The sequence below is a fragment of the Schistocerca americana genome, chromosome 7 (genome assembly GCF_021461395.2).
Source record: "Schistocerca americana isolate TAMUIC-IGC-003095 chromosome 7, iqSchAmer2.1, whole genome shotgun sequence".
Taxonomy (NCBI): Eukaryota; Metazoa; Arthropoda; class Insecta; order Orthoptera; family Acrididae; genus Schistocerca; species Schistocerca americana.
In genome coordinates, this window is record NC_060125.1 from 587,220,664 (window position 1) to 587,245,892 (window position 25,229).

At 42.1% G+C, this 25,229-nt stretch overlaps 1 protein-coding gene across 1 annotated transcript in view; it reads right to left on the minus strand.

The window, feature by feature from the left end:
• Positions 1 to 6,842: 6,842 nt before the first annotated feature.
• Positions 6,843 to 25,229, minus strand: part of LOC124623107 (carbonic anhydrase-related protein 10-like) — a 191,352-nt gene continuing 172,965 nt past the window's right edge. The window contains exons 8-9 of the mRNA XM_047148896.1: positions 19,986 to 20,028; positions 6,843 to 7,842 (exon numbers count right to left, since the gene is read on the minus strand). Of these exons, the coding sequence (XP_047004852.1) occupies positions 7,802 to 7,842; positions 19,986 to 20,028 (84 nt within the window). The 3' untranslated portion in view covers positions 6,843 to 7,801. The remainder of the gene's footprint in view (positions 7,843 to 19,985; positions 20,029 to 25,229) is intronic.

A 25,229-nucleotide genomic window follows, 5' to 3' on the forward strand; every position in this document is an offset into this window, starting at 1 on the left:
GAGGGAGCGCTCTAGCCAACCACAGCACTCGCTACTAACAGGTATGGAGGTTGGGTAGGAGCACCCTTTCCGGAGAGGACACGAGTTGTGAACAGTCCGGCGCTAGGTACGGGACAGGACACAGCCAGTGCAGGACGTACGGCGTGAGGGACGCACGGTGGTGAGAGAGCCTTGGACTGTGGAGCGGCTTGTGCATGGTCGTGACAGATAGAAGTACTTCAGACTGCCGACTTGTGAACTTGTGAGATTTCCGAGGTTTCTACAGTGAAGACGTAGTATGCGTTTAGAAGTGAATATCTCGTGAACTATGCTGTCGTTCACAGCTAATTACATGTAGTAGGAATCTATTGTTCCCTGTTATTCAACTGATATTTCATTTGTGATTCTTGAGTTCCTCCCGGCTTATTTGATAATCAAAATATCCACGGGTGTACTGCCGGTCTACAGTGTCCAACGGGCACAATATTTCGGCGATCGTACATGTTGCCATCATCAGGTGAACTGACGGACTGAGCTCCTGTGAACGTGCCGGTTCGGAGATCCGTACGCTATGGCTGCTCTGCAGGAACTGGGTTCGGTCGCGGCGGCAACCGATTTAAGTACCCTCCGCCCGCGGCGCACTCCCTCCGCCGTCCGCGCCCCGCGCCACGGTCGCGCGGTGGAACAGATTGCGACGGCGTCTGAGATGACGTCGGTGTGATGGCTCTGTCCGCCGTGGCCGTCACAACTATACGTTTGCTCGATTTACTCCTGATTAACCTAATCGCTGGTTCCCAAGCCTTGCTAAGATTATAGCCACAGTCACGGTTTATGAGGCCGTCATTGATGCGAATTTCGATGGCCTCTCTAACAACGCTGCCCCAGTATCTCGACCTCTGTACCACAATCCTCGTGCGTTCATACTCCATAGCGTGATTTTACGGCAAACAATGTTCAGATTCCGTGTCAATGTGGCAAGTCGTATATTGGTCAGACGATGTGTAGCGTCGAGGATCGATGCCGTGAACACCAGAGGCACACTCAACTGATGTATCCGAGCAAGTCGGCGGTCGCTGTACATTGTTTGTCGGAAAATCACGCTATGGAGTATGAAAGCAAAAGGCTTCTGGTACAGACGTCGAGATACTGGGACACAAATGACGGCCTCATAAACCGTGACTGTGGCTACAATCTCAGCAAGGCTTGGGAACCAGCGATTGGGTTAATCAAGAGTAAATCGAGAAAACGTATAGTTGTGACGACCACGGCGGACAGAGCCATCCCTCCGACGTCATCTCAGACGCCGTCGCAATCTGTTCCACCGCGCGACCGTGGCGCGGGGCGCGGACGGCGGAGGGAGTGCGCCGCGGGCGGAGGGTATTTAAATCGGCCGCCGCCACGACCGAACCCAGTTCCCCATGAGCAACCATAGCGTACGGATCTCCGTACCGGCACGTTCACAGGAGCTCAGTCCGTCAGTTCACCTGATGATGGCGACATGTATGTTCACCGAAATATTGTGCCCGTTGGACACTGTAGACCGGCAGTACACCCGTGGATATTTTGATTATATATCATTTAATTGCTGAAACATGGACAGAAATATACCACATTCTCAAAAGTATTTCTACTATCGTACTCGTCATTTAATGTCGTTAAGAGTACCTGCAGATTTTATTTAATTGCAGTATTTCATTTATATATTTACATGTTACACTCATAATTCGCAATTGCCGAGTTACAGGAACCTTCGACCATTCGATGCATGTGTTTATTCATATTGTATACTGTAGAATCAGCATTATTTCGCTTGTATTGCGGCAACTACGTATCCCAGCCCCTAGACAACGAAACCAGCCAAATCTTTTAATATTTCAACTTAGAGTCGGAGGGTATGTAGTTGAGGACCACCACACCTCATTCATCTCATTTTTATTTGAAAGACTGCAATGGACTGATTGAAATGTGGTTTTGGAGAAATATTTGTTTCTCAGCTGAATTAGTGATGGAAAACGTGAAACTCGTGTTCTGTTATATGACGGTTGATTTTTCCTAGTTTGGTCTACGGTTGTTATTTTACATTGAAGTAAAAATGAACAAATATGTTAATGAGAACATTTTGAAAGGTATCATGCAAGATCGTGGCAGAACCTATTCCATATCGACGAACAGAGATCCTGACTACTTAGGAAAGTCTTTGATTTAAGAAAATCAAATAATATTTATTGGACCGGGCAGCTCAAAGATCATTGAGAGTCTTTCGTCTAAAGCTACGAGTATATGTTTGTTCTGTACCTCGTTACTTAACCCAAGAATCCAAAATATAACTGGTCGCCATATTCAGAAGATGGAATGTTAACTCAATTTTAATGAGTGAGATCGTAGCGGCAATCGTTATTCGAAGGTCACACTCAGAAGTACTACAATATTCGAGCATACTGGGGCCTGTTCACATACCTAATTTCTTTCGGATGAAACTATCTTCAAGTTATGGGGAGACGGAACGCCCTTTCACGTCAACGAAAAATTTGCAATTCTTATGTATTTTTGTATCTAGAACTGTAGCAGCTAGAACCTTAAAATAATGCCATCCTTTTGCAGTATGGATGGTTAGCTCACTGAACTAGAACAAATGTTTCTCTCTTTCTGGTTCGCCGGCCGCAGTGGCCGAGCGGCTCTAGGCGCTTCAGTCTGGAACCGCGCGACCGCTACGGTCCCAACTTCGAATCCTGCTTCGGGCATGGATGTGTGTGATGTGCTTAGGTTAGTTAGGTTTAAGTAGTTCTAAGTTCTAGGGAACTGATGACCTCAGATGTTAAGTCCAATAGTGCTCAGATCCATTTTAACCATCTTTCTGGTTCAAAGATAGTTCAAATGGCTCTAAGCGCTATGGGACTTAACACCTGAGGTCATTTGCCCCTAGATTTAGAACTACTTAAACCTAACTAACCTAAGGACATCACACACATCCATGCCCATGGCAGGATTCGAGACAGCGACCGTAGCAGCAGTGCGGTTCCGATCTGAAGCACTAGAAACGCTTGGCCACAGCGGCCGGCTCTGTTTCTGGTACTGTATTTTTGTATTTTTTACTCTTAAGCCACTTCTGTTTTAGGAAAATGTAATATAATTCTGTCTTTGGTTGAGATACCAGTTCTTCTCGTAATTATAGTTCACTGTGGACGTATAGCTGTAGTATAGAATTTCCCAAAAGTTGAACATCGTCGTTTTAGCGTTTTGAGAGATAAGATTCAAATACACTGAAAACGTCAAAACATAGAAAATGCGCTGAGAGAAATTTATTAAGGAAGGTTTTAGATATCCGTTATTTTATAGCTAGCTACGAGCTACGATAGATCGTATAATCTGGTTTCTTCCTCTTGATCTAGATCTTTCTTGCCGTTGCTATTCTTGCATTTTGGTATTAAATACAGGAGTATACTGAGCCTTGCGTATTCGCAGTTTGGGCAGAAGCTAAAGATCTTTGATGGTATTAACACCAGGATAGATGCCAAGTCTATCTAGAACCTTCAATATACTCAGATTTCCACCACTGAATGAAATATTATCGGCATCATGACCTTCCCTATCCCTTCCCCTGTTTCAAAGTTTTTATCCCAACAAATACATTCTCAGGCACATGACTACACATGAGCTTGCTCAATTTCTCGCTTTGATTCTGTGGGGTACTTCAAAGACATTTTATAAGAAATCGGGGTGCTCTAAGTCTCTAAATATTAGTTCACTCTCTTTCATAATAATAGCTCATATTTTTTATTTTGTATTTGTATCACGACTGAGTTCAATGTATGCAAGTAAAATGAAAAGGATTATCATCAGTCAACGACCGGTGTAAATAAATTGGCAAAAAAGCTATTCTTACTTCTGCAAATTATTCGCATTTTTTAAAATGTCATGTCATAGTATTACTGTAGTTCATATATAATTTTACCTGATATGCGACCACTATTCCTACTACCACCTGATCAAATTTTATCTTTTAGATTCTGTTTCAGTTTCCCTAGAAGGGTGTCGAATCTTTTTTTTAAAGTGACCATCGTGTTCTAGTTTAATTATTGTTGTGTCTCCGCCAATTGACGCAACCAGAGCTGGTGCGCTGAGACATTTTCCGATTGGCGCCGTCCGGTCTGCAAGTGAGACCGTCTCCCTCCTTGCGAAAAGAGGCGGCCCAGGCTGCACCTGACGGTTAATGTTTCGCGTTGGCGTACGACAGTTCTAGTAGAGATTTGCCCGGTTGCCTTTTGTAGTTACTGTTCGTAGTGGAGATCAGCCTACGAGATTTGGTCTACTAGTGGAGTCGCCTGTAGCCTTCCCACTGGGACTAGTGGAGACAAGCGTTTTCTATAGTGACTGACAATGTGGTGCCCCTGACAGACAAAGTCTTGTTGACACTGTATTCAGTAACCCACGCCTTCAAAGGCCACAGCTTGGTTGTTTTTTGATATATGACCCCTTTCTTGCAACGTTCTGTCAAAAGCAGGTGGGATACTTATGTTTCCTTCCTTCCTGTACTGCCTCCACTGGTAGCAGCTTTCGTGGGCAAATCACCTTCAGTCTGAACAGAGTATGCCACCACTTCAGCGTATTCGTCTATTTTCGTAGGTGAAAGTGACAGATTGGAAAGGTGTTTGAGAAGCACTATGTAATCTACCAGTTGCTCGCTGTATAAACGGCTATCTGATATTTCTCTCAAACCCATGTGTTGGTGCAGTTTCAAAGATCCACAAAATGCATGTCTAGTGGCAGAAACAACAGCAATGTTGAAGGGAAATCCATTACAATTTGTTTTCATGTCAATAAGAACTACACAAAAGTTACCTAACAAACTATACGTGACATATTCACAAAATGTAAAAAAGAGAACAAACTTCTTTTATGCACTAGAAACCTATTCTTTATGGGAATAAAAATGTGCGCATCAGAAGTTGAGAAAACTCCCTGATTGCAGTTACAAATGATAAAAATTAAACGAAATTCCAAGCAGTTTTTCTTTCAGTGAACGCCTAGGGAAATAAATAATTTTTTAACTGACTAGAAATATTTTGTTGTGAGTTATGTAGTGTTCCATAGCAGAACTTTTATTTTAACTTGATGTTCACATTATTTACTAGTAAATATGGCTCGCGAACTTCCATGTTTCATAAGTTTTACTTGTTTTTTAGCTCTTCCAGAGCCGCCTCAGGACTTAAGCACCTTTGATAATTGCTTTCGCCTAACTATGCTGCTACAGTAACTTACGGATCATCATCAGTATATATATATTTCATTAGGAACCTATGCAGCCAATGAGGGAGAATGACTACAAATATCTGTAATATCTACATGTATATCTTGAAGCGGCTAGCACATATTTTCCCTTGAAACATAGACTTTGCACTCATGCTACTCATTGTGCCATCTGTATGACACACCCACAACTTGTGTATTGGGAAACTGCTGTGTAAAAAGAATTCGTTTTGAAGTTGGAAGATGATAAACCGCAGAGTCGTAAAGAGATGGCAAAGAATACCAACACTCACGTAATTTCTGTATTTTCATTCTTTATATTAAAACATAATCAGCTGAACTTTTATTTATATTATTGTTATCCAAATGAGGAATGAGATTTATTAAGCAAACTGAGTAATAGAGTATTTGTCGCAGTATATAATCGCTTTAGAGACCGAAACAGTTGCCAGTCACTATTATAAGAAGCTGTCAGACTATATGCAGTAAAATTCTAATGATTTTTTTTATTTGTCCTTCGATTTTCAGACTTGTTTCATGTCGTGTGATCTACCAATACTGTTATTTGTTCATAGTACATGAATACAAAACGTGTTCGAGTCGTATAAACCGTTAAGAATACCGACAATACCTTATTTCAGTTGAAGAGGAATACCAGTCTTATGTTCTAGGTAACTTAAGAAACTAATTATAAACAATGTAGGTGACATATAAATACCAAATAGAGGATCGCTAGGTGCGTAGTGTTACGGGTATAGAATGCGTCGACTGGTAGTTAAGGTAACCAAGACTTCCGTAGAGTGGCAGGAGGACAAAATGAGTGTAGTAACTCCTTTTCCCATTATCTTAGTAATTCTCGTTCCCTGACGAAATAACTTAGGCTATGAAGCTTTCCATTTATGACAGGTGCTTGTGGGCTACTATGTACAAGAGCCGAGGAAATAGAGAAAATACCACTTTAGCTACTTTCTCAGACAGTAACATGCTGTATGGTGGGACTAGAAGTGACGATGTGCAGAGGAGCGTAAATGTTGATGATGGATCTGCAATATGAAAACAGAAACGCAGGAAAGTTGACACACATGATGTATCGCACGTGAAACTCTAATAGGAAAGTTTAACGGGCTGTGTATGAAGGTGTCCATCAATACTTAACAATATAACAGGAAGGAATAGCGGGAAGAGAGGACGTTGTGGGGGCAGTCAAAGAATACACTACTATGAGAAAAGAGACTTCTGTGATGTTGGGTGTTTGCGATGTGCTGAACCGAAAGGACTATGACAAGATTAGACAGTTATGATTATTATGGTCTTAGGACGGTAAATTGTTTTATCTTCTTCATCTATCACTATAGAAGGAAAGGAATAGCGAGATTACAGATAAATGATTACTTAATTGAAACTGATTTTTGGAAGGTAGCAGCCTTGGAATCTTTGGTCTAATGTCTCAGTTCACTCCCTATCTTTCGCTCATCAGCACCATTTCGTTTTTCGACATTTTTGATACCTATCAGAGTACTGAAACTGGTTTGGCGGGAGCGGAGTTAATGAATAAAACTAATGCACAGATCTTTGTACAATCCGTTTATTACGAAGGTCGTTCGTATTAATGAAGCATTTTAAAGCTTGTCCCTGTTAGTTCGGTTACAAAGTTTCCGTACTAAAAAACTACAATATCAGTCATTCCATATATACATATGCATTCTCTATGCCTCATTGTACAAATGATAGTAGTTTTCTCCGATATATTTACACGTGTACAAAGTTAGTCTTCGCATTTACGCTTGATTATGTTATACTAGTACAAATGGTATGGAACAGACGTAGTATAAGAGTATTTGCGACATCCATAATCTCTACTCGCCATGTCAGCTGTAACATGTGCCCATCAAAATGACAATATTTCACAACAAAGTGATTGTTTACACGACTGTAGTTCTCAAATTCTTGCATGACACAGAAAAAACGAAGGTTTTGTGCTTACATACGTAGCGTAATCGCAGTTGTTTCTTACACCTTTAACCACATACGATTCCCATTGATGCCACCATTTCACCTGATGGTTACTCATATCTGATACACTGTATTGAAATTTCTATTTTCTGATGGTACCCAAACTGTCTCAATCTAATTGTAGATTTAGTTAATGCAACCGTCTGACAAATCTTCTCCCCACTTACAAAACTATATATTTACGTTGGTACTCTGCTAATTGTTAGTTTACTGACACTGTGCACTCAGAGGAGCTGATTGGCCTACAGTAGTTTGATAGAGTCACAGGCAGCCATGGCGAGATGAGGATGCATTTTCTAGTTTGTCCGCATAATAATTATGATTCCACAGACGCACAGTCAGCACTCAGAGTAAGCAACAGTCTTATAAAATGCACAGGAAGCGAGTATTTCTGTGTATACTCGGGCCACTAGGAGACAACACGAAAGCCGTTCAGGAGCTCGCAGGGTACAGCGACAACAGCACAACTAATTGACAGGCACCTCTTCTCTTCCGCAGAAAGACCGCCGACGCCATTCCTATACAGCACCGTGAATCACGCCACTGGCTGGATTTCTCAGCTTCATGACAGGTTGCTCGGTTCATGGTCCTCCCACGTATTGGCTGTAAAAAGACGAAGCACTATTAGTCGTGATGTCTCACACTGGATGCAGTGGTAAGAGAGGACCACACAGCAGTACTACATCGTTTTTATGGAAGCAAAAAATTTGTTGCTCTACAATATGTAACCCTATCTAGTTAAAAAACAATTTTAGTTTGTTAAGCAGTAGAATTTATAAAATCGTACGTAATTTCATATTTTAATTAAATTCAAGTTAATTAGAGTGATTAGTAACTACCAACGAAAAGCTAACGACTACTTTTAAACGCGTCATTAAGGTTCATACAGATAACGTTTCAAATGTCATTGCTATTACAACGACTTATTTCAATCCGTATAACGACTGTACCAAATGGTAGATATCTGTACAGTACATATCATGGTATATATCAGTAACAGCAAATACTGACTTGCTGACATGCATCTCCATTCATTTTCATATTTATTTGCTAGCTCCTTATTTAATGAGTTACATTACGCCACGAATAGTGCCATTGGTGAATCACCGACTTCTAAAGGAAGGGCCATTACGAGGCCTTTGGGTTTTTGGGCTGATCGGCCGATGGCAGGTAAGTTGCATTATCAGAACAACACTGTCCGTGAAGTGCACTCGTATTTCTTGGAAATACAGCTGCTGTAATGAGCTGTTAGGGACCTCTTCTAAAATGCTTGATCTGAAGGACAATTACACATATCCAACCCCAAAGCAAAAGAAGTTATTGTACTAGTTGGAATCTCAGCCAAAGGGTCATCGTAGTGGTATGCTTCGCGACTGGCCTTCCAAGAAAACTGAAGTAAGAACCTTCAACATCGCAGCGCTTCAGCAATCGTTGGTTTATATATTAAAAAAATAAAACCCGCCTCGATTGCGAAAAAAGCACCTAGTGTTAACCTAGGTTTCGGCGTAGATAACTACACCTTCTTCAGAACAACAATGAAACCCACAAGTGCCTAAGAAGACCTTTGTCAATGATTAAAAGAACACTATAGCTATGCATTTATAAAAGAAAAAAAAAAAAAGGAAAACACGAACAGTACATTTGGACAAAGTCAAAACCACTACTTAACTTAATGGTGTACTGTTTGTGTTTTCCATTTTTTTTTCGTTTATAAATATATACCTATGGTGTTCTTTTAATCATTGACAAAGGTCTTCCTAGGCCCTTGTGGGTTTTATCGTTGTTCTGATGAAGGTGTAGTTATCTACCCCGAAACCTAGGTTAACACTAGGTGCTTTTTTCGCAATCGAGGGTTTTTTTTTAGTTTTTTAATAAACTGAAGTAAGCCAGGCTGGCCAAGAAATGCTTATTTCGTAGCATTCACATGGGAAGCTATACGGAAGTCACTGCCAAAATTTTGTTGCTCTACTTGTGTGGTAGCTTTGGCGACCTCCAAACGGCACTTGACGTGGACGGCAAATTCCTCTATGTTCCAAAGTGGGAAGGCAGCTCCTTGGTTAGCTTAAAAAACAGCTATATGGTAATTTGGATCTCTGACTCTCAAAATTTCGTGTTTTTACACATTTGAATTTGCCATCTACATCTTCTTGCCTGGGTTGATCAGAGTATTCATCGTGCGTCCTGCCATGATTATAAATTCTAGACTGACCTGTCTGGATAGTGGTCACTGTGCCTTACAGGCCTTGTAAAAGGAATCTAATAAATAGTTATTTCATTCTTATGTTCTATGCTGGTTATCCTTTTTCTTTTTTTTGTAGCCTAGCTGTTATTATTAAGTCAGAACATCATTGACCGCTCGAATTAATAATTGCTAATGATTTTGTAATACCTGACACCCAAAACTAATTTTTGAGGGTCAAATCCTTCTCCTTATTCAGTCTGTTGTGCGAGAGATTAATTTCCCTATCTGAGTTCATGGAGTGCATTCGTGTCTCGGTCGGTCCAACCGGGACTGATTATTCAAAATACGGTAAGGATTGTTAACACGAGTCGACATCTTTCAGCTTCTACACTTTACTATAGCCTAGCACCCCATATTACGGATTTTCATTTCACAGAATCAGAAAATGCTTCAGAATGTATCGTCTTACACTAGTCGTGATAACAACTAAAAGATGAACCGACAGAAAAAGAAATTAAATAAACGATTTGCATAAAATGACATTTTGTCTTCGGAGACTAGAACTGACTAAATTGTTAACATTTTATTTTCAGTTGACGCAATCTGAAGCCCTTGATACTCTATTGGTTTACACTGGTCATGATCAGTAGTAAAAGAGAAATAAAGAGAAACAAAAAGATATTTTGTTCAGTATGCCAGTTTATGTGTTTCTGATTTCTATATCAGTGACATCAGTAGAAGGCATATTGAAATTTCCCGTTCATAACGACCACACATACTGGTCCTCTTTATATTTAGTACAATTTTCAGCTAATACATGCTAATTTGACTTCGTTTATCTGAATTTATATAAAATACTTTTTATAAAATTGGCATAAGTTATTGTAACGGTATTCCTTCTATTTCAATAAAATATTCATAGCACTATACCATGTGCTAGAACTTCTATCTCTACAGCTTCCAGTTTGTGTCTACGCAACTATTTTGCTCTAGTTCTTTCATGACAACAACCGTAATTTTACAGGATTTTTTTTTCTTTTTATAATTTAACTGCACATTACCTATTATACTACTCGAAATTGTATTGCATTTTACTGACATCTTCAGGCCAATACCGTTCAAGATTTGTGAACGTTGATTGTTGTAAATTACAGTGGAATGTTAACATGATAACCAACTATTAAATATGCGCAATCAAATGCTCATTACGTATGAGTATTACCATAACAGTGGAAAATATCAAGCGAAATAAACGTATAATTAAGGTATTCAGTTATTCAGAAGCATTAAAATCATCCCTGTGTAAAACACAGAAAGTTAAGAGAAGTGTAAACAATAAAGATCATGCCAAACATAATTAGCATAACCTGGTACTCAGAATGTCTACTCTATGCACCTCTTGTACAAGTATGACAACTTAAAAGAATTAAAAACAATATGGTAAACATAACTCCATATCCATTACAAAGTACACATCATGTTTAACAGTGACAGGTAACAAAAGTAAACTTTTTAAAACAAGTAAATTGACAAATTTAACAAAATTTCCTTTTGTTTCTCTCCGTTCGTGATCATGGCCTGTGTAAGCGATACAGTTTTCGGTGTTTGTAATTCTGTCAACTTAAATTAAAATGTTAAAACTTAGTAATCCTGGACTCCCATGACAAAATCTAATTTTATGATCACTATCTAAATAGCGTCCACTGTGTTCGTTGTGGAATCTGATGCTTTTAAGACTTTGAAGTTCCAGAAGATAGGCTCCTCATTGTATGTGCACTGGCTGTATCTCGTATAGGAGGTTAAGTACCTGTCAGCTCGTCATCAAGATCCTACTTATCTAGCAACTCTAGCTGCGTGCGTCCATAAAAGAAACACATCCAGAAACTCCTTCCCTACTGCCACCGTACGCCTTTGGATCCCGCAACCCTGCGCTCTGTGCGCAAATCAGTGCCCTGCTACTTCCAAGAAGAAGCTGTCGCCTGAGAAAGTCGCGCAACAAATTAATGTAGGGGAACTCGGAAAGCAACGGGCTACTCAATGTTTAACTATTTTTTTGTGATAAAGGAACACAAGTAAACACTTCTTAAAGATGCAAGAAAATCTCCTAGCAGTAGAACATAAAGCACCTTTCATGAAAATCGCTTACAACTGCATATTATGTATTTCTTGTAAATATACCTTTACTTTTAAATGAATTTTTGCATATTTCCCATTCCGTCGCGCTCACAGGGTAGAGCATGGTGAGGTAATCTTTTGGGAAATTAACGTACAATCTCTGAAATCATTGGGAATGTCATCTTAAACTTGTTTAATGACCGATTTAGTCTAAGCAATATGGAATCTTCGAAAAAATTGTTGCAGCAAGAAAAAATTTCAATGTCACTTTCAAAAATTTTAATAGTTAATACACATTCATTGTTACTGCTACTGTTACACTATTGAATCCCATTACTCACGCACCTGACGTATTTTCAGGCATTCGAATAAATGCAATGTAGGTTGCCTAGTAATAGATCCTATAACCCAGTACTGGCCAGCTAGATATGTTTTTTAGTCAAATCTGTGTGGTAATCCAATTTTCTCTGCTAGTTGATAAACCAATGATGCACTGAAATGGTTCGTTGTTCGACTAAAACATCTGCTCTAATTGACTTCAAGTGTGTTACCAGTTCGTCTTCTCGTCCTGCAGTAAACACATTTTTAAATTTCCCATCTGATACGTCAGCTCTATAGTTGGGATTATTCTTAGATTGCAAACGTAAGTTTAACGTTGATTTGGGTGCTACGTTAAACTCCTGAGATCCTTTTAAAACTGCCATATCTGTAGGTGATATTTTTGAAACAGCCAGTTTCATTGATTTACTATTCCACTGCTGTAAATCAGTCTTTCTAGAAAAACTAGGGCAAAAAGAAACATAAAGACTAAAATCTACCTGTATCGAAAATTATTGGATCATAATGGGACACTATCCCACTCTGTCCCGTCCAGTTCCGCCCCAAGACCACACTTCAGGTTAACAACGTTTGTGGAGCATAATAATTGACAGAGTTAAGCGTGTTGTATAACAAACGTCCAGCGAACGTCATGCACTTTAACGTTACATGCAATTTAAGAGCGTACAATTAACAATTAACGACTAAATCAAAACGGGTGTCGCACGTTTCCTTACAGTGACAACGCACTACATTACGCTGCAGCAGCCTCCTGTCTAGAAAACAGCACAATCCCAGTATTACCCACAATTCTGTTATGCCCCGAATTTCCCTATGTGACCACTTCTACTCCAGACCAATAGTACAGCTAATACAGTTATGATACTTTCTCTTTTCATTTTTCAGTCAGCCACGTTATTTTCTTCCCCTTCCATCAATAATGCCGTGTTTCTTGACTTCCGCAAGGCGTTCGATACAGTTCCCCACAGTCGTTTAATGAACAAAGTAAGAGCATATGGACTATCAGACCAATTGTGTGATTGGATTGAGGAGTTCCTAGATAACAGGACGCAGCATGTCATTCTCAATGGAGAGAAGTCTTCCGAAGTAAGAGTGATTTCAGGTGTGCCGCAGGGGTGTGTCATAGGACCGTTGCTATTCACAATATACATAAATGACCTTGTGGATGACATCGGAAGTTCACTGAGGCTTTTTGCGGATGATGCTGTGGTGTATCGAGAGGTTGTAACAATGGAAAATTGTACTGAAATGCAGGAGGATCTGCAGCGAATTGACGCATGGTGCAGGGAATGGCAATTGAATCTCAATGTAGACAAGTGTAATGTGCTGCGAATACACAGAAAGATAGATCCTTTATCATTTAGCTACAAAGTAGCAGGTCAGCAACTGGAAGCAGTTAATACCATAAATTATCTGGGAGTACGCATTAGGAGTGATTTAAAATGGAATGATCATATAAAGTTGATCGTCGGTAAAGCAGATGCCAGACTGAGATTCGTTGGAAGAATCCTAAGGAAATACAATCCGAAAACAAAGGAAGTAGGTTACAGTACGCTTGTTCGCCCACTGCTTGAATACTGCTCAGCAGTGTGGAATCCGTACCAGATAGGGTTGATAGAAGATATAGAGAAGACCCAACGGAGAGCAGCGCGCTTCGTTACAGGATCATTTAGTAATCGCGAAAGCGTTACGAAGACGATAGATAAACTCCAGTGGAAGACTCTGCAGGAGAGACGCTCAGTAGCTCGGTACGGGCTTTTGTCAAAGTTTCGAGAACATACCTTCACCGAAGAGTCAAGCAGTATATTGCTCCCTCCTACGTATATCTCGCGAAGAGACCATGAGGATAAAATCAGAGAGATTAGAGCCCACACAGAGGCATACCGACAATCCTTCTTTCCACGAACAATACGAGACTGGAATAGAAGGGAGAACCGATAGGGGTGCTCAAGGTACCTTCCGTCACACACCGTCAGGTGGCTTGCGGAGTATGGATGTAGATGTAGATGTAGAATAATTATCTTCGATCACGTTCCTCTGACTCTCCCTGTTCCACCCTTGCCTCTTGTCTATTTCTGCTAGCACTCATGGTTTAAACCTTTCTCATATATTTTGCCTTCTTTGCTGTATTTCTCACGAAGTACTGTAAACTACGTTATTTTCTGTAATAAAATGACTTGATAATGTTGTTTAATGTTGTGAATTAGATGGAAACTGTAATAAGCTTATCGTAATAAATGTAATGAGAAATGTTTAGAAAGCCTGGATAAATGTAAGTGAGGGCTCGTCATATGGAATCAGTCAATCTACTTTAACTTACAGTACTTCTTGCTAGTAAATATACGGTGATGTTCCTCAAGTAGCTTATATAAATATTGACATATACCTTTCAATTTTGGAACAAGTTTTAACGAGACATCTCCGTAAAAGAACGTTTATTGTAAAACTTTTGTTGTGGAATGGTTAATTAAAACAGTTCTGATGTGTGGTGATTTACATGAGGCATTACGATTACGTCACACACCAGAGTGACAGTGCTTGTTTCACACTACCGCGGTACAATCTGTCGAATCCAACCATGGCGCTACCTTTTTTATCAGCATTGAATTAATTAATATAGCCTTATTATGATACTGATTATTTTTATACATACCATATTAATGTTTTCATACCAGAAGCGGATTTACAGATCAAATACCATTTAATGACAGATATATGCAAGTTGTTTTACAAAATTACATCTGACTAGAAAGTTAGTCACCTTTATATTTCTCTTTCTTGCAAGCCTATTTCAATGAAATTAGCATAAAAATATGCTTCCAAGCCAAATAAAAGACATTTAGAGACATACCTTACAATTATGATATACATTACGTATGTTTCAATTTGGTCTTCAGCGAACAAAACATTAGTCAAAATGCCTTTCGACTAAAAATTATTTTTGAGAGTGACATTTTTAAGGAAAAACCCTTCACAAATAACAGGTAGTTGCTGCTAAATTTTTCTATAAGTCACATGTGGGTGATACAGCTGTGTAGGTGGTTTTTCTGTGACGTTAGCTTGGTGGAATGTCAGCCATACCGGCTTACATTTAAGGTGTGATGTTTGTTTTCTACACGAAATAAAAATATTTATTTACTGTTTTCTAACATAAATATCTTCTCATTCACAGACTAAACATTTTCAAAGAGTGTTTCGGTGATCTGCAAGCTTAAACTTAGTAATCTTGCACAACACATGTATTTTCAAGTATTATGTAAGTGGGATTACCAGCACCTCTGACGTTTGGGAGATATGTTTCGACATATTCCTAAAGATGTCTGAGAATTGGTCCAGAGCGTGAAGGAATGTATATGTTAGGCGCGATAGACACATGTCTGTATTCATGTCTGGGTTCGGCACCAGTGTCATAATATCTCGAAGTGGTGTAACTACACCAATGGAAAAAAAAACCGCATCAGCAAGAAGCAGTTGTGCGACACAAACAAAATTGGTAGGCGTGTTTCTGTATCTGAAGGATGATGTCTATTCAAATTTCGAGCAAGTCGTATAAGTGTTGCCAGTGTGACGATACAAATTGGGTCTGCTTTAAATACACGCTATAACTGTCGTTACCTTTGAGATGGGACGTGGCGACTTGATGTTAGTCAAGAATGTCTTTAACGTAACAAAGGCGCCATTATCAACACCTCACTGTGTTTGAACGAGGTCGTGTAATAGGGCTACGAGTAGCTGACTTTTACTTGTGCGATACTGCGGAAAGATTAAGCAATAGTATAGCGACTGAACATGATGGGCAGTAGCGGTGTTCACGAGAATGTACGGTTGTACGAGGGCAGTTCAATAAGTAATGCAACACATTTCTTTTCTGAAACAGTGGTTGTTTTATTCAGCATTGAAATACACCAGGTTGTTCCCCAATCCTTTAGCTACACAACACTATTTTTCAACGTATTCTCCATTCAATGCTACGGCCTTACGCCACCTTGAAATGAGGGCCTGTATGCCTGCACGGTACCATTCCACTGGTCGATGTCGGAGCCAACGTCGTACTGCATCAATAACTTCTTCATCATCCGCGTAGTGCCTCCCACGGATTGCGTCCTTCATTGGGCCAAACATATGGAAATCCGACGGTGCGAGATCGGGGCTGTAGGGTGCATGATGAAGAACAGTCTACTGAAGTTTTGTGAGCTCCTCTCGGGTGCGAAGACTTGTGTGAGGTCTTGCGTTGTCATGAAGAAGGAGAAGTTCGTTCAGATTTTTGTGCCTTCGAATACGCTGAAGTCGTTTCTTCAATTTCTGAAGAGTAGCACAATACACTTCAGAGTTGATTGACCATGGGGAATGACATCGAACAGAATAACCCCTTCAGCGTCCCAGAAGACTGTAACCATGACTTTACCGGCTGAGGGTATGGCTTTAAAGTTTTTCTTGGTAGGGGAGTGGGTGTGGCGCCACTCCATTGATTGCCGTTTTGTTTCAGGTTCGAAGTGATGAACCCATGTTTCATCGCCTGTAACAATCTTTGACAAGAAATTGTCACCCTCAGCTACATGACGAGCAAGCAATTCCGCACAGATGGTTCTCCTTTGCTCTTTATGGTGTTCGGTTAGACAACGAGGGACCCAGCGGGAACAAACCTTTGAATATCCCAACTGGTGAACAATTGTGACAGCACTACCAACAGAGATGTCAAGTTGAGCACTGAGTTGTTTGATGGCGATCCGTCGATCATCTCGAACGAGTGTGTTCGCACGCTCCGCCATTGCAAGAGTCACAGCTGTGCACGGCCGGCCCGCACGCGGGAGAGCAGACAGTCTTGCTTGACCTTGCGGCGATGATGACACACGCTTTGCCCAACGACTCACCGTGCTTTTGTCCACTGCCAGATCACCGTAGACATTCTGCAAGCGCCTATGAATATCTGAGATGCCCTGGTTTTCCGCCAAAAGAAACTCGATCACTGCCCGTTGTTTGCAACGCACATCCGTTGCAGACGCCATTTTAACAGCTCCGTACAGCGCTGCCACCTGTCGGAAGTCAATCAAACTATACGAGACGAAGCGGGAATGTTTGAAAATATTCCACAAGAAATTTCCAGTTTTTTCAACCAAAATTGGCCGAGAAAAAAAATGTGCTGCGTTACTTATTGAACTGCCCTCGTAAGAAGACAGGGCCCCGGACGGCCGCGTCGCACTACCGAGTGGGAAGGCCACCGTGTTCGGCGTATGGCTCTGGCGCAACGTGCGGCTTTTTCAACATCAATCTGAGTAGCAATTGGCACCGCAGTAACATAAATCGGGTACTTCAAGGACAGCTTCGAGCGAGTCGCCGTGTAGCGTGCAATCCACTGATCCTACCCAACCACATTTACGACTTGAGTAGTCTCAAACGACAGCTCGTTGGAGGGCGGGGAGGTGGTGTGTTTTGTTTTCTGTCGAAAGCTGGTTCTGCCTTGGTGCTAGTGATGGCCGTGTAATGGTTAGAAAGAGGCACTTTCGGGGCCTCCAACCAACCTTCCTGCATGGGTGCTAGATTCACTGGGCCTACACTTGCAGTTTTGGTCTGGAGTCCGATTTCGTATGGCAGTACGAGCTCTCTCGTGGCTATGCCATGCGCCCTCACTGCATATTTGTTCGTCACTCTGGTGAATCGACCTGGTGTACGCTCACTGACGAACGGCATTCCTGGGGGGAGGGTGTTGGGTGGTTTACAACGGGATAACTGTGCTCATACAGCGGTGTTGCACCCCACCGTGCTCTACAGGGTGCCCACGTGCGGCTTTGGCCTGCTCGATGACCAAGTCGGTCTCCAGTCCAGCACATATATGACATCATCGAACAACAAGACCTGCGTCATCCTTCAATGCATTGACCACCAAAGTGCGACGGGTATGAAACTCCGTCCCTCAAACTTACATACGGCATCCACAGAACACAATGTACGCACGTTTGCATGCTTATATTCAGTATTCTGGAGGTTACTCCAGTTATTAACACCTGAATTTCTCATTTGCAATGACTTATCTCGCGCTTACATCAATGTGTGATCTTGCAATGTTAATCACTTCTACAGGGTAGTCCATTGATCGTGACCAGGCCAAATATCTCACGAACTAAGCGTTAAACGAGAAAACTACAAAGAACAAAACTTGTCTAGCTTGAAGGGGGAAACCAGATGGCCCGCTAAATGGCGCTGCCATAGTCAAACGGATATCAACTGCTGTTTCTTTTTAATAGGCACCCCCCATTTCTACTACATATTCGTGTAGTAAGTGAAGAAAAATAAATGTTTTACTTGGACCACTTTTTTCGCTTTGTGATAGATGGCGCTGTAATAGTCACAAATACATGGATCAAAATTTTAGAGGATCAGTTGGTAAAAGGAAGGTTTTTTACAGTAATATTCAGAACGTAGGTACGTTTGAACATTTTATTCAGGTTGTTCCCATGTAACATGCACCTTTGTGAACTTACCATTTCTGAGAACGCATGCTGTTACAGCGTGATTACCTGTAGATACCACATTAATGTAATAAATTCTCAAAATGATGTCCGTCAACCTCAATGCATTTGGTAATACGTGTAACGACATTCCTCCCAACAGCGAGCAGTTCGCCTTCCGTAACGTTCGCACATGCAGTGACAATGCGCTGACGCATGTTGTCAGGCGTTGTCGGCGGATCATGTTGGCAAATATCCTTCAACTTTCCCCACAGAAAGAAATCCGGCGACGTCAGATACGGTGAACCTTCGGGCCATGGTATGGTGCTTCGACGAGCAATCCACTTGTCATGAAATAAGCTATTCAATGCCGCTTCAACCACACGCGAGCTATGTGCCGGACATCCATCATGTTGGAAGTACATCACCATTCTGTCATGTAGTGAAACATCTTCTAGTAACATCGGTAGAACGTTACGTAGGAAATCAGCGTACATTGCACCATTTAGATTGCCATCGATAAAATGGGGGCCAATTATCCTTGCTCACGTAGTGCAGCATCATACATTAACCTGCCAAGGTCGCTGATATTCTACTTGTCGCAGCCATCGTGGATTTTCCATTGCCCAATAGTGCATATTATGCCAGTCTACGTTACCGCTGTTGGTGAATGACACTTCGTCGCTAAGTAGAACGCGTGCAAAAAATCTGACATCGTCCCGTAATTTCTGTTGTGCCCAGTGGCAGAACTGTACACGACGTTCAAAGTCGTCGCCATGCAATTGTTGGTGCATAGAAATATGGGACGGCTGCAATCGATGTTGATGTAGCACTCTCAACACCGACGTTTTTGAGATTTCCGATTCTCGCGCTATTTGTCTGCTACCGATGCGCGGATTAGCCGCGGCAGCAGCTAATACACCTACGTTGGCATCATCATTTGTTGCAGGTCGTGGTTGACGTTTCACACGTGGCTGAACACTTCCTGTTTCCTTAAATAACGTAACTATCCGGCGAACGGTCCGGACACTTCAATGATATCGCCCAGGATACTGACCAGCATACATGGCACACGCCCGTTGGGCAATTTTGATCACAATAGCCATACATCAACACGACATTGACGTTTTCCGCTATTGGTGAACGGTCCATTTTAACACGAAGCAGATACCGTACGCACTGGCGGAATGTTACGTGATACCACGTACCTATACGTTTGTGACTATTACAGCGCCATCTATCACAAAGCGAAAAAAGTTGTCCAACGTACTACACGAATATGTAAAAAAAAATGGGGGTTCCAATTTTTTTTTAAATGCAGTTGATACCCGTTTGACCTATGGCAGCGCCACTTGTAGGGCCAACGATAGCGCCATAGGGTTTCCCCCTTCAAGCTAGACGAGTTTCGTTATTTGTAGTTTTTTCGTTTGACGCTTATTTCGTGGGATATTTGGCCCTGTCTCTATCAATGGACCACCCTGTTTATGTTATGTAGATCGAATGTACTCTGGAAACTTCATTAGTCTACATTAATTATTTTTTGGTGTTGCGATTTTTCTGTCAGTGTAACTACTGAATTACTTTCATGCGGTGTCCATTTTCTTTGTTTCCATTTCAAAAACAGCAACAGACTATCAGATATACTGCATGATACTCTCACTCACCTCTGTAGTACATGTCTCGCCGCATGGTGGGACACTTCTTGCCCTGTGAACAAAACAACAGAGTTAGTTTACGCGTTCACCGTCTGGTGGAACAGTACATGGAAAGTGTAGAAGTCCTGATTAGAACACGAAAAAGTCACTTGCGACTTGTGGCTTCACATATGTCAGTAAAAATCCTCCAGCCTCCAGGGAAAATACCTCACGATAATAACTTGCTTTCACTGAAAAAGAGCGCCCACCTCTGTAGTCCAGGTCGGAAATCACGCCAGTGTGGTGGCACTCAACTCGAAAGTAAGGGAGGAAATAGTGGACGGTTTCTCATCACCGGTCTACGCGCCAATACCCTGGACTACTTTCCAAGCCTCTCCACAGAGTCTCATGAAGCAAGGACATGGGACACTCGTGATGGTGATGCGTCCGATGGGGACACTGAGCTTGGCGGCTCCCTCGGTGATATTCGAAACGAGTAGGCTATTAGGTGTCACCGAGTTTGTAATATTTCTGGCTTAGTCAGCCATCATATTAGGCTCCAAGAAGCTTTTCCAAGAGCTGTGGAGATGCAGGAAGTATATAGATGACGAAATGTGGTGTGAGGTACCTGTGACAGATGTTAGATTCGGTACCATTCCCGTGAGAAAGACCGCCTGCATAATGCTAGTACTCTGTGATTGGCTGCTGTGTTCGGAGCAAGGGCGCCAAAACGTTAAAGTATAGTTATTATTATTAGTGAAAGAACTCATTGGAATGACTTCACTTTTTTAATATAAATATCTCTCAACAGCTGACTATCAATCAGTCCTTTTAGAATTATTAAAAACAATTTAAATAAAAAACAAAAGACTGACGAAATTGCAGACGAAGCACTTCGGAAGCGTTTGGGTCACGCCTTTTCTGGTATGGCGCGCGAAGTGTTTCGGGCTGTTCGTCACTCTGGATTAGGCAGTCGAGATATACAGTCATGTTCTCTGTGGCAGAATGTGTTTGACAGTATTCAGTATTAAAAGATTCACTCCGGTAGTCATGAGGCACAGACATTTTCGTAAACATTGTGTTTGATCATGTACTGTGCTGTATCAGAAGGTGTTGTATTAACATCATGTAGTCTTCTCGTGTGGCTATATTAAAATACACAGTTGGCATCCCAATGAAGTGACACATTATTTCAGAACAGAACCTCGCTAAAAGTCAGTTTCAGCCTCAACATCCAGAACCTACGACCTGCGTGCTGTTTTCTGTGCTGGGGCCATCAACTTGAAGACAGCAGGTTAGTGAACTATAACAGAACCTTCATCCTCCACACAGTGCAGTGGAAACAACAAGACGCCTCACGTGTATTGCATGCACAGAACAAATGTGCTCAGTGACACGTCATCTGCAGTAATGCAGAGGAGGTAAAGGAGGATGATCTTTATTAACACCAACACTCAATTCATTCTTCCTTTCTTCCCGTAAGTTTCACCCTCTCCCGTATTACCATACAACACAAGCATACCAATACGCTACACAAGAGTTTGCAGTATTACACTCACCCACACTCCGAAAACACATACACAATGCAACTCTCATCTATGTGTAAAAAAAGGGCTAAATGACCGGCGGAACAACACCGTGTTCGACAGGCGGTTAAACCCTCCAACGGGATGTCGCAGCCGGCAATGCCACACGACATTTACATTTTTCTAAAAAAAATCTTTAGTTACTAATCACGCATCGTGCACCACTCGTTAGATTATTTTTGTTTATTATATTTTTTGTTAATTGTTTAACGTCCACCGTACTCTTTGTGCAAATGTTTTATATTGACTTTGACGTCGTATATGTACCCTGGTAACGTACAAACAGAACGCATCCGAAACCATGTCGTTGCTAATGAACGTGTTCTCACCTTGTCAGTCGGCACAATCTGTCGATAATGCATTCTAGGTGAAGAAGCGCATATACACTCCTGGAAATGGAAAAAAGAACATATTGACACCGGTGTGTCAGACCCACCATACTTGCTCCGGACACTGCGAGAGGGCTGTACAAGCAATGATCACACGCACGGCACAGCGGACACACCAGGAACCGCGGTGTTGGCCGTCGAATGGCGCTAGCTGCGCAGCATTTGTGCACCGCCGCCGTCAGTGTCAGCCAGTTTGCCGTGCCATACGGAGCTCCATCGCAGTCTTTAACACTGGTAGCATGCCGCGACAGCGTGGACGTGAACCGTATGTGCAGTTGACGGACTTTGAGCGAGGGCGTATAGTGGGCATGCGGGAGGCCGGGTGGACGTACCGCCGAATTGCTCAACACGTGGGGCGTGAGGTCTCCACAGTACATCGATGTTGTCGCCAGTGGTCGGCGGAAGGTGCACGTGCCCGTCGACCTGGGACCGGACCGCAGCGACGCACGGATGCACGCCAAGACCGTAGGATCCTACGCAGTGCCGTAGGGGACCGCACCGCCACTTCCCAGCAAATTAGGGGCACTGTTGCTCCTGGGGTATCGGCGAGGACCATTCGCAACCGTCTCCATGAAGCTGGGCTACGGTCCCGCACACCGTTAGGCCGTCTTCCGCTCACGCCCCAACATCGTGCAGTCCGCCTCCAGTGGTGTCGCGACAGGCGTGAATGGAGGGACGAATGGAGACGTGTCGTCTTCAGCGATGAGAGTCGCTTCTGCCTTGGTGCCAATGATGGTCGTATGCGTGTTTGGCGCCGTGCAGGTGAGCGCCACAATCAGGACTGCATACGACCGAGGCACACAGGGCCAACACCCGGCATCATGGTGTGGGGAGCGATCTCCTACACTGGCCGTACACCACTGGTGATCGTCGAGGGGACACTGAATAGTGCACGGTACATCCAAACCGTCATCGAACCCATCGTTCTACCATTCCTAGACCGGCAAGGGAACTTGCTGTTCTAACAGGACAATGCACGTCCGCATGTATCCCGTGCCACCCAACGTGCTCTAGAAGGTGTAAGTCAACTACCCTGGCCAGCAAGATCTCCGGATCTGTCCCCCATTGAGCATGTTTGGGACTGGATGAAGCGTCGTCTCACGCGGTCTGCACGTCCAGCACGAACGCTGGTCCAACTGAGGCGCCAGGTGGAAATGGCATGGCAAGCCGTTCCACAGGACTACATCCAGCATCTCTACGATCGTCTCCATGGGAAAATAGCAGCCTGCATTGCTGCGAAAGGTGGATATACACTGTACTAGTGCCGACATTGTGCATGCTCTGTTGCCTGTGTCTATGTGCCTGTGATTCTGTCAGTGTGATCATGTGATGTATCTGACCCAAGGAATGAGTCAATAAAGTTTCCCCTTCCTGGGACAATGAATTCACGGTGTTCTTATTTCAATTTCCAGGAGTGTATAATTATTTTCGTCTTATAAGGCCATTCATCACAGTATACAGAACAAACATAAACTAAACCCTGAATATCCACTGCTGCAAGAGATTTACGGCGAATGCTCAACAGATCCCCTACAAATGTGTAGTAGTTGGACTCATCTCTACGCCGGGTGAACAGGTAAAGGAGGAAACCTCCCTACAATGCCTTCGTCTAGACTATTCTCTCCTACGCAAGTGTCAGCTCTACATCTGCACCAGCGAGGTTTTCTAATATCCCTCTTAATGCTTGGTCGTCTTATACTGCGTCTCACTTTTCGCATCCTCTCACGAAAACTGACAACGGCCGAGCGGACCGTGTGTTGACTGCATGCTCCTCCTTATCCGCATGAGGTGACGCCCGATCGGTGCCGTTGGGTCTTCAAAGGCTGTTCCGACAGTGATTGTTTCTCTTCACTCTCCTGAATACCATACCATACCACCAAATTTCCCAACGTTCTCGTCTACAACGAGCTTGTATCTTATATGAGTTCCGCAGAGTCAATTCCAACTATCCATAGTTCAATCTGTAGTGAACAATATTGGTACACGTTCGCCTCTATACCGACACTGTGCATGGATCCTGCACCTAAAAGTTACCAGTATATTTCCACAGACTGCCTCTCCACATAGATATTGATTCTCCTGTCCGTCAACTGCTTAGGTTCGTTTTTAATTCTGTAACTTCTTTTTCAAAGAGAAGGGATTGCTTTCAGTGCTGTCAATTTGGAGCCAATCTTTTAATAATCAAAGTGATTTAGATGCTATACATTTTATAATATTAGGAAGCTAGTACTACTTTCCAATAATTTTGGCTCTAGAACTGAAAAATGTGCCGTTTCAAACCATTGCCAAGAGTTAGAGGCAAAGGAATGTAATTACAACAGGAAAAGGAAAGCGAAACGAAAGTTAAATTTATTTTTACTTTAATAAGTGGGTCTCAGTTACAGGGTAAAGACAAAATCTTGTCAGCTGAAAGACCTTCTATTACACAGCATAAAGATTAGAGTATGTCGTGCTTAGTCTCCAATTAGATATTTTGCCTTCTTCGAAACTCTGATGTTCGAAAACAGTTCAGAGCGATATCACTTAATGGTTGAAGGCCGTTACGCAGATAGAACACATCATTCGAAGTAACACCAAAATGCTACGGGTTCAGAATTTCCTCATATCTGATAATTTATAACTTCACTTCCCAATGGTGTCAGAAAACTAAAGTGCGTACCCTGTAATCTTTGATGAACTCCAGCCGAGGTTTGAAAATTTACCCACTGGCACCACTGTGCATAAAAATCACTAAATACTGCGGAGACTGCTAAAGTGTCTATCACAACCGACATGTAACAGTTTTCTGATGGCGTAATTAAGTCTTGAGGTGATAAGTGGCATAGCTGAATTAAATATACGTATACGTTTTACCCTTTAATTAACGTGAGTTACAATTTTTGCCATAGCCATTGAGATTTTGTATTTCGACTTGAAAATGGCGTACTTGCAGATAATGTGACACAGATAATTACAAGTCTGGTCATGACCGTTCTGGGTACAAAGCACTTGACTTTAAAATGAGATATCTACAGGTAATATGATACAGATAGCATAATCATGACCTTATCATGTATATAACACATTGGACCCCGCGTAAACTCAACTGTAAGAGCTTTTTAAGTGTGAAATCAGACCAAGTGTGCATCGTTCTGCACATCCACCTAAATCAATATTTGATAGCAAGGTTTAGTACCTTTCAGAGCCCTTTATCGCTAGTAACGCTGAAACCCGATCAGATGTCTCCTCCAGACTGCTACATTGTTGTGTAACAGGTGCGATATACCGCGCATTATTATTGTTCACGAGACATATTTCTA